Here is a 12988-nt window from a genome sequence, read left to right as displayed (position 1 = left end):
AGGCCAGTAAATAAGACATTAAAATAAAGGTTTTTTTTCTCATGGGTTATGGCCAACCTGTGAAATTTTATAAATACTGGAAATAATCAAAGTGACCCTGCAGCAGCAAACCCAACAACTGCCCCCAACATTTATTCCTTGTGATGGTCAGAAAAGTGCTCTATTGGCATTAGTATATTTCGATTTTATAGCACAAGTATATGCTACAAGACCGGCTTCTCACAACAATAAAGGGTCCAAGTTTGTGCAGTTTTACTATTGTCCTTTAGGGGAAGTAGAGATCTCTGCTCTCACTGTAGTTTCTTTTTAGCGAGCTGGGCCAGCTCTCTGGCTTTCGTCCTCTTCAGCTTCTTCTTGAGGAGGAGCAAGTCGATGTAGACAATGTGATCTAACACTGTAGAGGCACAGAGGAGTCCACCGTGTAGAGCTCCTGCTATCCCATTGCTGAACACGTCTTGGCCTGGAACAGACAGACACATATAACCTGCTGCATGAAACAAGGCTGCCTAGGGCCTGGATTCAAAATCAAGTCTGTTTTTCCTTTTAGATTAAAACTTTCTGCAAAAACTTTAAGAAATATGAAACCCCTTCTTCTATGTTACTTCATCTTACTGTAAAATGTTTGAACTGTACCAAGAAACAAATCCAGCAAAAACTGAGTAGTTTGGCTCGAAAAAACTACACTGCGAACTTTCACATCTCAATATGTTATAAACCCTCCCACCTCGTTTCGTGAATCAATCTGAGGGCTTGTTCAGACATTTTCTGCTTCACTCAATCACAAAACAAAAAGGACTTGAATGTGCACAACTGTTTAACTGGGTTGTAAAAATGTTCATACCTGAGATGTAGAGGTTTTTGACAGGGGTGTTGCACCTGTTTCTTGCCACGGCCTCGGCATGAAAACGATCCAGGTTGTGCTCAGAGGAGTACATGGCACCCCGCTGCGCACCCAGGTAGTGCATGTTGGTCAGTGGAGTCGCCACATCCTGGAAAACCAGCTGGAAAACAATTCATACAGATGTTATAATGTCTTAAAAGGCATTGGCAACCTACTGTAACAAAACAATAATGACAAATTTAATATTGTAGGATGTACAAGCACTGACAAAAAAATATATATATACTGTGTGAAATACAACTCACTGCACTCTTACCTTGTCTTTGATTTTAGGGAATAAAGTGCAGGCCCAGTCAAACAGGTTGTTGGCAAATCTCATTTTGTAGTTGTAGTATTCATCACCCCTCTTGCGGACAGTGGTGTCCTTCCATTCCTCAAACCATTCATAGTTCACCATTGTCAGTATTGTCATGCAAGATTTTCCTGTCAACGTGAAAAAAAACATCAGCCACACCTACTGTGCATGGACACTTAAATGTTATAGTAATTGTACATTTCTAAAACATGATCATATTTTTTTAATTAGTAACATCTTTCATGTTAAAACATTCTTTCTTCTGATATCACTTTCTACCACCACATGTATTGGTAACAGTAGAAGACATAGTGTGTTGGTTTGTACCAGGGTGTCTTTTTTTGGCTTCTGGGTCTTTGGCAGATGGCATTGTGATAAACATCATGGGAATGTTATCTGGTGCTTCCTCTTTGCCCAATGCAAAGAAGTCGTCCATCCTGACAAAAAGAGATGACAAGAAACCCCAAAATTAAGTAATGCTGTTTAAATCCTAGAGTTGAAATGTGACTGGTGCTCTTCTCCATCTAGTGGACAAACTGGGAACTAACTTGTTAGTCAAATATGTCACATAAAACATGGTTGTTTTTGTAACACTGTCAAAAACGATTCAGTTACAGATGTTTTCTTTCTTCTTTTGGTTGGAATAAAATCTGACCCATGAGTAAAATTACAAAAGTATAAATGTTCCTGGGAGCAGGCCTACACACAGGGAATATTTTCAACTATGAGTTTATTGTATCCCCACTTCTTGTACAATATCGCTCCCTTGTGGTTACTAAATGCCACCTATCTGCTCGGTGTTCAGTAGTGTTTTGTAGACTTACGATTTGTCCATATCGTTGTTTTTGAACAGCCAGAAGTTGGTAGACTCGAGGCCCAACTCCTCTTGAGTTCCCTCAAAGCCAGAGAAGACCAAAAATGATCCTCTGCCATGTTTCATCATGTCCAGCCTTTCCTGAATATCTGCAATATGGGGAAGTTTCATAAGTTCTTTACTAGTTTCATATTCTTTTTTTATTTTTATATTTGAGACTCTGGCTTTACTTCAAAATCAGTCCTGTTGCTCACCTGGCTTGACTCGAATCTCAGGGGGAAGAAGTTTCTGGAAAGTGGTGAAGATGCCACAGTTTGAGATGACCACAGGTGCATGAATGTTCACTTCTTCCTGACCTTTCCTCACCTTCACACCTGTCATGTGATACAAAAGAGGGACACATCAGTTTAGTCTGTCTCATCTTTGGTGCAGTTGTTGCCTGCAGAGTATCTTGTCCTTAACAGGTAAATTGGATTGACTTCTCACCATAAGCTGCTCCCTTGTCATTGACCAGGATCTGGGAGACAGGAGCTCTGACCAGGCAGTTTCCTCCATATTTCTGAATGGTACGGATGATGTGGAAAGCAATCTCACTGGCACCGCCTTTAGGGTAGTAGGCACCTCGTTTGTAGTGATGAATCAGGAGGGAATTGATCAATATACTGGAGTCCTTTGGCGGCACGCCTAAATATGTTCAGAATAAGGGCTTAATAAGTACTTATGTTCAATTCCATTCATCTGTAACAAGTCTGCTCAACCAAAACTACCAAATAATTGACTAGTTGATAATGAAAATAATCCCTACTGTAGTTGCAGGTCTATTTTGTTTACTTGTCCCTTGAAATTGAGGGAACTGTATCCAAAGTATATACAGTAGTTCCTACAGTTTTAAAAAAAAAATTCAAATTAAAGCTAAGAGTCAGCACTTTAACCTTATAGTCACTGTTTTGTTCAAATGTGCTAGAGTACAGTGCCAAAAGAAATGTGTCACTGTCCTTAAACTTTCTGACTGCTCTGTACTTAAGGTTGAGGTTTTTAAGGACCCACCATAGAAGAGGTAAGAAAAGATGACATGGAGATCCTTGTTGGTGGTCAGGGTATTCACAAACTCTGTGGCGCCTGTTCCTGAGAGGCGGAAAACTGGGGAGAACAGGTCTGCAATGCCTGACTTCAACAAGAATAATGACACCCACTGTGGGATCAGCTTTAGAGTTGCCAGGTAGTGGGTCTTCTTAGCTGAGATCTGACAGAAAATGGAGAAAGTTTGTAAAGGGTTAGAATTTCATAGCTTTTTATTTTCGGATAGATGACTGATTTCAAATATGTGTCCATTAGTTAACTGTACCTTCATGATTTTGAAGAATGTCTCGATGGCCTCCGTGTCATCAGGGAATTGCTTCATCAGGTGGGCTTTCATATCAGTTTTACCAGAGAAGATGGTGTACTCCCGCTTCTCATCGCCCGTGCCAATATAAATGGTGTCAAAATGTTGATTCAACTGCTGGAACTCAAGCTGGCCCTCAGAAATCTGGTCAAAGCTGATCCGCAACAGACTGTTTTCATGGAGCTGACCAATGTAGTGAAGACCTGGAGAAGGAAGAGTGGGCAACATGACCATGGTGTATACAGTAGTTATTTCCTACATTTTTTTTCCTCAAAAGTTATAAGTGCCAAAATAAAGGGTCCTTACTGCATCACTTTTAAATACCCTTGTGTGCTGTTGTGTGCTTTTATAAGTCACATTGTAGGTAACTCCACATTTCATAGGATATTATACTATTTATGTCGTTAAATGTTGTAAATTTACAGAAGGATTTAGACTAAATCTTTTTAGTGCCATTTTTAGTATTTGGAAACCTCTAATTAGCTAGATACTCCTCAGTACTGTTGACCACTGTCTACAAGCAGCAGACACCTCAGCATAGTGATGAAGTGTCTTTACTGTCAATACTTTAAATATCCTTTTTCAGCCTTCCCAATGATTTTCAAATTCTCTATCATTATAGAAACAATTAAATAAAGTAAGATTTTATCTGATGACCGGTGTATAAGCTTATCCCCCTGTCAGCCAAGGTAGCAGCACATTCCTTATCAACTCCTCCTTTGCCAGATTTGGATTTTGTGGCTCCAATAACTGGTGAAAATCTCCAAAGCATTAATTTTTTGTGTTACAGAAACAGTCTTACATTGAATGCCCCACTGGAAACTGTGACACAAGTTCTCTTACCAACATCAAACTCGAAGCCTTTCTCTATGTAGGTGTGGCAGCAGCCTCCTGCCTGGTCATGTTGCTCCAGGACCAGGACTTTCTTCCCTGCTTTGGCCAGTGTGGCTCCAACTGTCAGCCCACCGATACCACTACCGATGACAATGACATCCAGGTTCTGGGGCACCTTGTCCAGGCTGAAACCTTAACAAAAACAAATATAAAATAGTCAGAATAAATACGCATCTGATATTAACAAGGTAAATGTGACCAGACAGTTTAAATACAGATGCATTGTAAACGTTATCATGAGCAAGTGCTGAAACTTAGACATTAAACTGCATGCATCATTTTTGGTTATATAAAACAGTCTGAAGGTTGTGCTGCACACTTCTCCTTGTGAATATGTGGCTGCTGAACTATTTCCTGTAACTGTGCTTTCCTGATGGCAATAAATTGATTAGATAATATAGACTAGACCGCTAATAAAATCTTTTGGTCATAATCTAATTAAGATAAAGACACACATGAAACACAATTATTGTACTATTGCTAATTTAGGTCTAATCTAAACTCTGAGTTATAACACAGCAAACACGTCATTTAGATAAAGCTGTATCATAAGCAAAGATCAGCAGTTGTAAGAACTATTATACTTTGTATATTGCCAAAGAAAGTGAGTGAGGATTACTTTCTGACACCCTTAAAGTCCTTATTTCAAGTAAAATCATAAGGTGAAAGATACAAGTAAGTAGCCTAAAGTTTATTTATGTAGCACATTATATAGCACTCTAGATCAGATGTCACATAGTGCTTTACAATCAAAAGAAGAAATACATTTTTTTACAGTAAAAAAAGATAAAGCAATAGACTATATATGAAATAATATAAATAAAAGAAAATAAGATAGAGAAATAATTGGATTAAAAGAACACTTTCTAAAAAGATTAAACATTCAAAACATTCATTATAAATTTATACATAGGATCCTTTTTTAAATAGTGTACTTTTTTGAAATTTAGCTAGTTTACCATTAGCTTTGGTATTTACAACTACACTTATTTAAATCAGTCAGTGGAACTTTTTAGATTTGGTAACTGTTGTAAAATGTGCCAGCTTATAACTTTAATATGGTGTATATGTAAAGCTAATTTTCAGACAGACAAGCAAGACATTATGTTGAAATTTAAATTAGGATATCCCAAATTTTTACTTTAATTAATATTCCCTTTCAAATCCATACTTCGCTAGCACTTTGGTATGTTTCGATTGAATATATTAAGGTTATAGTCAGAGGCTGCTTAGCTCAGTGATAACCAAAATATTCCTATATTCTGTCATTGTGTTACTTATGAATGGAATTATAGTGAAAATAAATGATTCCCCTTTTGCCTGTGGATCTCCTGAAACTGACTCAAGGATGCCTGGGGGTCCCTTCACTATAAGAGCCACTTTCTTAGCATGATGACTGTAAACAGGGGTATAGCCCAGTTCTTTCTGAATGTATCAAAATCTGCAGCACCTCTAAAGCTCAATAATTAATGCATGATATGTATTTTGTATAAATTGAATGCTCCCAACTCATACATAACTGATAATAACCTCTGTGAAATGTTGGGTTTCCTCGATAAAATGTGATGAAAACATTTTACTTTTCATAACATCTTTGTCCAAGTCGGCATTCAGGGCGAAATGCACAGGTGTAACTAATAATATAAATTCCCAACACTGGATTACTGAAACATATTTACATCATGAGTAGTATTAGTTACACCTGTGCTTGTTCTGCTATGATGACAAATCATAATATTGACATGACAGTGAAAAGCACCCATAATGTAATTAGTAGTATCTAATTAGGCTACTGTAATTTCTGCAATTACTGCAATTTCGATTTGCATACTACATTATACACGTTGAATTTTAGTGACTAAATAATGAATAGATTATATGGTCATTATATATTTTTTGTTTTAAGTTATTCAACTATATCCAATGGAATAAAAAGAGGTAACAGTTGATATTTTTTGACTTTTTATTTTTACTTGAAATTAATTTTCAAGTGTGCATTTGGATTGGGAGAATGAGTATCAGAGCTGTTTTCAGTTGACTGTTGTTTAATATCATAATTTATTAATAAAATATAAATTATCAAATGAATTATATCATGTTGAATTGTGTATTTACCAGGCTTAACTGATAGTAAATATACTTCTTTATCACAGTAATGCATTATATTGTCTCAATGTGATGTTGCATTCAAGCATTTTGACAATCATAAATTCCTTCAACACAACTGCATGCTTTACCTTGCTTGATGACTTTGTCCCGCTTCTTCTGGTCATACTCACGAGGTCCAGGCGGTCTCACTGACTCCAGTGAGAAAGGGCTCGGTTTCCCAAACAGATACCAGTACGTACCACCTGCCCATATAACCAACCACGCTAAGAAAATCAAGAGCCACATTGTAGAGATGATCAAGTTGCTGTTACTGGACTCAGTGTTAGTCTGTAGCAGAGTCTTCACAGCAGCAGTGACAAGTTTACTCTGAACACAATTTCCCTGAAACGGTTCCTTTTATAAAGGCAGAGTGCCAAAGGTCTTGAGAAGAGGGGCGGGAATTTGATATGTAACACTATGCATGATATGACAAGCAATAAAGTTCAGTGGTGAAAGATCAATTTTTTTTCTCATAATGACAGTGCACAGATCACAGGAATATATGTGATCTTATGTAAAATAATCTATATTATAATTGCTGACCACTGATTCAGTGCACTGACAAAAGCCCCACAGGAAAATAAGGATATTCATTTTCTTCACTTTTCTTTTTGCAGTAATCAGGAAGGCCTCATTAGTGATGATATTGTAATTGATGGATTTGATGTCACAAAATAGATTTATCCCTCCTTCATATTACACTTTTCTTTAAACAGCATAACAAATCAGCAGCATATTCAACAGTCTTTTTTTTTTTTTTAGATAAACACAATGTTCCTTTTAGATGTTTATAATTCACATAATTAAAACACTTCATGTTGTAATCTGAAGGTTGCAACACATTTTGTTTTTCTCCTCTGCGTAGTGTGAGTGTTTAGGAAAGTTAAATAGATTAGATATATCCACATATGCTCTTATCTGATAAGGCAATTAAGATAAAGAACAAACTATGGACAAGTCATCCGATACTTTAAACATGCAACAGGCAGTTTTATGTCTTTACAACAGTGCAGCTGCATGAAATCATTGACTTTCAGCATTTCAGGCTGTATCAGCCTATTTCCAATATGGGACAGAGTTAACAATACCAAGTGGGGAAGAATTTTTTCAAAGACACATGAAATCTAGACATTTCACCATCGTGCAAACAACTAGAATAAGAATGAAAGTAACTGTCAATCATATTGACAACTTATTTCTTAAGAAGGAAGATAATAAAAATAGATCCAAGGTCATGTGATATATGATAATCTAGTTTTCTTGCTGCATTAACATTTCATGTAGTCCATGCATGGACTTTGTTCTCAACTTATGCACTAGTTAAGTTGACTTTGAGCTACAGATTTAATCTTATGGCAGAGATAGCGTGTACCCCAACAAATTCATGGACCAATTTTCATTTTTTCTGTTCTCAAAACTATTTTTTAAATGTTAATATGTCACATATGATACTTAATGTATCTAAAAATACAGCTAAATGCAAATTGGTTTGGCTCCAGTTATATTTAGTGCTATAATTTACTGTTACCTCATTTTACTAATAAACAATTAAGTACTTTAATTAGTCAATAACTCTCTTTTATGGTCTGTGTTATAATCAGAAATTGCAATTTAAGAAGATAAGAGGTAAGTAAGGAGTTCAAAGTTTAGGGGTGCACCATTTCTTTTGGTTCCTTTCATTTTAAATTTAAAGTAACCATAAGTAGGTCACTATTTTCTTGCACAGGTTAAGATGTGCAAAGGTGCTTACTGGTCTGAAAAAGGTTTAGTGCCACACGTTTGTTGTTGTTTTTTTGTTTTTTTACAAATTTACAAATCAAACTGCATGAACAATTGTTTTTTCATACTGATAGTTGTGTTGCAAATTTGTTCAAATTATATGCAGCCGGTAGTCGTTGCCCGAATTGAAATTGACACAAATTGGATGGAGAGCTCAAAATGGAAGCTGGGATGAGGCCCCAGGAATAAGCTTAAAGACTTTGATACAGGAAGCAGCTCTGTGTAAACAGGCCTGTGTGAACAACCGTAGCACAGCAATGAAATCCTATTATGAATTACACTAAGCAGTCGGTGTACGGTTCCTGTGACTTTGCCCTGCCTTGTACAGTAACACACAGTCACCACATAAAGAGATTTTATAAGGAAACAATATCTAATCAAGAACATTGAATATTAACCAATATGATTTGAGATAAGTGCAATAAGAGTGCTATAAATATTTATATTATAAAGTATGTCAAGAATCACAAAAGCCATACCAGGTCAAAGCTTTGTACAGCTATTTGCATTTAATTATAAATTGACAAAGAAACATTTTTATATCAACAGGTACATACAGTAATCCAGTTTTGGAAAAGGGTCTTTCTTCTGGAAGGGGTACCATTACAGCTCTTAGTCTTCTTACTACTGTACATCTTATCCACAATGATTCTACGGGAATAACCAGATCTCATAAAAAATAATGTGACTTTTCCCTGGATGTCCTTGTGCTATGTTATTATACAGCCGCCCTTGTCTCCTTTGTAGGGGTTCTTGTCATCTGGAACACCCTTAATCAGCGGATCATTTGGTGCCAGTCCCTCCACAAAAGAAATCGTTTCTGCACAGTTTGCAGTCACCTGTTGTTCCGAGGGAAGATGAAAACAATTGTGAGCTTTAATCTTTTCATTTGACACAGGTATAAATATACAAACTTTAAACTTGCAGGCTAAAATTTCACAAAGCATGTATCTCTGCTTTTGGTTTTCCACATGGATTTAATAAAAAGAGGCTTACAGTAAAAGCTTATAGTAGGTCATTTCTCACAATTGGTGGCAATAAAATGGCATTTACTTACTGGTGTCCTAGCAGTGCTAACTTCCTTCTTCAATTGATCCAATTCCATTTTCAGGATTTCCTTATCTGACATATCCCGAGCCATCCTGGCTGTAAGAAGAGATCAAGACACTTGTTTCAAAATGCATTCAAATATCACAACAAATGCCTTCCTATGAATGTAAATCCAGCAAAGGCAAAGTCTGAAGCATTCATCTCTTACCTGTTGAATGGCGGGATCCCCAAAAACAAAGAAATGTGTTGGCTCCTAGGAGCTCAACGACTGTATGTGTTCTTTAGTCCGGTTGCTTCTTCACACTGACTGATCTGTGCTGTCCCACTGCTCTTCATCCCAGCTGATCCCTGCTGTTGGCTTTTGGGGGAGGTCGGCACAGGATTGAACCTGATGTCACCAATCCTCCATGATGAGATTAAACAATCAGGAGCCATAACCCTTAAACAGGAAGGAGGAAGGGTTGAGAACACGGATCCTTATAGATCTGCAGACAACACAGGGGTGAAAGTGAGACATTGAAATAGAACTGACTGAAGTATCGTGTGATGGATAATAAACTCTACTTGTGGCACAGAAACCAAAACACAAGATGTGTAACTTTATTGATCAATTGATTCTCTTTGCCTTGCATTGTTATTTTAAATATTATATCATCTTACTCAATGTATTAACTTTTCTACACAGATGAGCAGTATTTTTGACTTTGGGCTTTAGTGTAGAATAATAAAAAGGTTTACATATGTGATAGTGGGCTTCTTCATTGAGCACAAGGCTTTATGCCAAGAGTAAGGAGTTTAAGGGTTCATCACTGATTTGATTATAAACTTTAATCTTGCCATCTATCCAATCAGTTGCCCTGCGTGAACCAACGTCATTCTAATTAAAACTTTATCGACTGCAGCCATTTAATATGCAAGACTGACCACTGATGTTTTTGAGAATAAATTATTCTAAATCTTGTCGCATTTTTGGCTATTTAAGACGCTTCTTTCAGGGCTTCATGAAGCTTTTTCACTGCATGCATGTGCGTTGTATATGTTATTAAGTTATACTGCATCATAAATATACTCTGTTTGTGGGCCTCACAGCAACAAGGATGGAGTTTGTCAGCATACTGTATCGCACAGCCTTTCCTGATCTCACTTGAGTTCATATTTTTCTCTTTGAACAGTTATTTTTAATTATTTCATTTTTTTAAACTTCCATTACTGAAATTGCTTTGATCTGTTCTCTCATAAAATCAAATGCTTTTTTTGATTTTTCTGTTTTAATTTGCTGCCCTGTGTGAAGACCTTTGTAACATGGGCTGTAAAAAGTGCTATAAAAATATTATTATCATTATTATTATTGTCGGTGGATTGGTTTAATGTGTACTCACCCTGAAAAACATAAATGCATATATTTAAGTGAAGAATGGTGTGAGTTTGTGTGCAATCTGAGGCATTTTTCAAAGAAAATGTGGCCTGACAAAATGATCAAGATGCCTTGTTCAATAAACTGAAAAATATATATTTTCAGTGTAACTGGGATGGTTTATCAGTTCAAACTTTATTAAGTTTTATAAGATATTCATGTCCTGAGAAACTAGTTCTACCACTCTGTGCTAATCACCTCCAACTGACGTTTCATCTTAGACATGACGAGCTACTGATCCTTAACTAAACCTTCAGCACGACTCACCCTATAAGCCATTTTCAGGATCTGGGTTAGTCTCATCTACTAAAGATTAACCTGAGAAACGTCACCGTGGATTAACAGCAGCGTTGGGACGCTCCTGAACATTATGAATACCCGGTGTGTCACTGATCACCTGATGAAAAACTCTTGATTTCTTCATTCCTGTTTTTGTTCTGTAATTTGAGCCACTTTAATTAGTACAACTAATTACTGCATTAAATTGCAACCATTTACAGGAAATGCTCTCATTGAGAAAGAAAAAAGTGTGCCGGTTTTTAATGTTTTAAGGTTTTTAACCTTAACCCCTAACTTTTTATTTATTTAAAATTACTGCTGGAATAATTAGTAGAGAGAGATCAATAGAAAATGTACTAATTATTTTTAATTAATTGTTTAAATGGTTTATCAAGCAAAAATACCAAACATTCTTTGGTTCCTTCCAAGCTCACAAATGTTAATATTTAATGGTTATCTCTGCATTTTATCACTGTAAATTGAGTATCTTTGTGTTTTGGACTTTGGACTGGAAAATAAGCGTTGTGAAGCTGATTCTATGGACTCTGGGGGCTTGTTGTGAGCAAGGGTGAAACTGCATTTGAGGACACATGTCCTTGGTTTGTCCTAAGTTTCAGAAAGATTTGGGTGTTTTACAACCTGAGGACTTTACTTCATACAATAATACTGACAGTATTCATAGAATGACATTAATTATGTGTCATTATAATGACTGATTAATCAATAAAATTATTAGTGGGTCAGACTTTTTTTTAAAAATAATTGGGCCTTTTTTGATGATCTGGTTTCCAAATTCAAAGACAAATTTGCTTTATTGGCATGAATGTCACAAGAACAATATTGACAAAGCACCACTAGTCAATGAAACAAAATAGAATTAACACAACATTAAGATTGATATATATTAATTACATATACATTATCCTATGTATTTGTGTGTGTTTGTTTGCACGTTTTTGTTACATCTTGGGGACCGATGCCAGTATAAACACCTTGTCGGGACCAGTAGTCCTGATGGGACCGAAGCCTTATCCTAATATACTATAGTATTGTCATAGTTTCATTGCATAGTCCTAATAGACTATACAATGATTCCTGCCTTGTTTTTTTAATCTTAAATGGTTTTGCTCCTCCACCACTGAGCCAGTTCGTGGCCAGAAATGACATTACCAGAACCACAAGGTCCACATACAGTGGGGACTGCATTGTTCCTTATAGGAATATGTTTAGATGCTCGGCCTTCTCTGTCCGAGAAACACTGTACTGTAACATTCTGTCCATACATATAAGGACCTGTTCAACCCTTTCTCTATTCCAAAACACTCTGAAACACTGGCTCAAACAACTCCAGAGCTGCAGCCATAACTAATGGACAATGCCTTTACTCACTGTCTGTATTAATGACGTGTTAATTATAGTTCATAATATAATGCTTATTTTAACATTATTTCTTTCTCTCTTTTCTTTTTTACTGAGTTTTGCTAAATTGTTGACCTGACCAGGGACTACAGATGAAAACTCTTTGCTAACTCTGACACATTTACATTGTGGTGTAAACTACAGTGTCGATTGATGTGTACTGTCCGTGCCAAATAAATCTCAACCCTAACATACTGTTCATATTCTGACTCATAATTAGTCTCTACACCAATTCACATTCATCAGTCATTAATAAATGTTTGATTAATCCTAATCACTATGTTATGGTCCAAGAGAACATTTTATAGAATATGAATACAACAACATGTTTGAGTGGTGTTGTTTTTTGTTTTTTTGTTTATTATTTTATTTTGTACATTTGCATATACAAAAATGTGTATACTGTGGGTCACATTTGGTAAAGTCCAGCTAAAATAAATGTGTTAAGGGTATTTTTACAACTCTTTAAAAGTAAAAATGGGTCAAATATGACCTTTAACAGTAGCTATGTAAGGATTAAATAAATTAATGAATAAATAAATAGATAAACAAGGCACAATGTCCCTGTTAAGGTTAGGGGTAAGGTGTGAATTGAGGTTAGGTTAAGGTTA

General features: G+C 36.2%; 2 protein-coding genes across 2 annotated transcripts; both read right to left on the bottom strand.

The window, feature by feature from the left end:
• Positions 1-290: 290 nt before the first annotated feature.
• On the bottom strand, positions 291-6694 carry si:ch1073-13h15.3 (inactive all-trans-retinol 13,14-reductase). Its single transcript, XM_062442896.1, has 11 exons — positions 6526-6694; positions 4238-4420; positions 3356-3597; positions 3058-3253; positions 2497-2694; positions 2265-2384; positions 2021-2159; positions 1524-1633; positions 1158-1324; positions 842-1001; positions 291-460 (listed from the first exon to the last, which is right to left on the bottom strand). The coding sequence occupies exons 1-11, from the start codon at positions 6680-6682 to the stop codon at positions 291-293; spliced, it is 1842 nt and encodes a 613-aa protein (XP_062298880.1). The 5' UTR covers positions 6683-6694.
• Positions 6695-8925: 2231 nt separating this feature from the next.
• gngt2b (guanine nucleotide binding protein (G protein), gamma transducing activity polypeptide 2b) lies at positions 8926-9356 on the bottom strand. Its single transcript, XM_062443013.1, has 2 exons — positions 9273-9356; positions 8926-9054 (listed from the first exon to the last, which is right to left on the bottom strand). Exons 1-2 carry the CDS (start codon positions 9354-9356, stop codon positions 8926-8928), a joined length of 213 nt encoding a protein of 70 aa, XP_062298997.1.
• Positions 9357-12988: the final 3632 nt, after the last annotated feature.

Source organism: Scomber scombrus, chromosome 21 (genome assembly GCF_963691925.1).
Source record: "Scomber scombrus chromosome 21, fScoSco1.1, whole genome shotgun sequence".
Classification (NCBI taxonomy): Eukaryota; Metazoa; Chordata; class Actinopteri; order Scombriformes; family Scombridae; genus Scomber; species Scomber scombrus.
The sequence above is the reverse complement of the archived record's forward strand: the minus strand, read 5'-3'. Positions and strand labels throughout refer to the sequence as shown.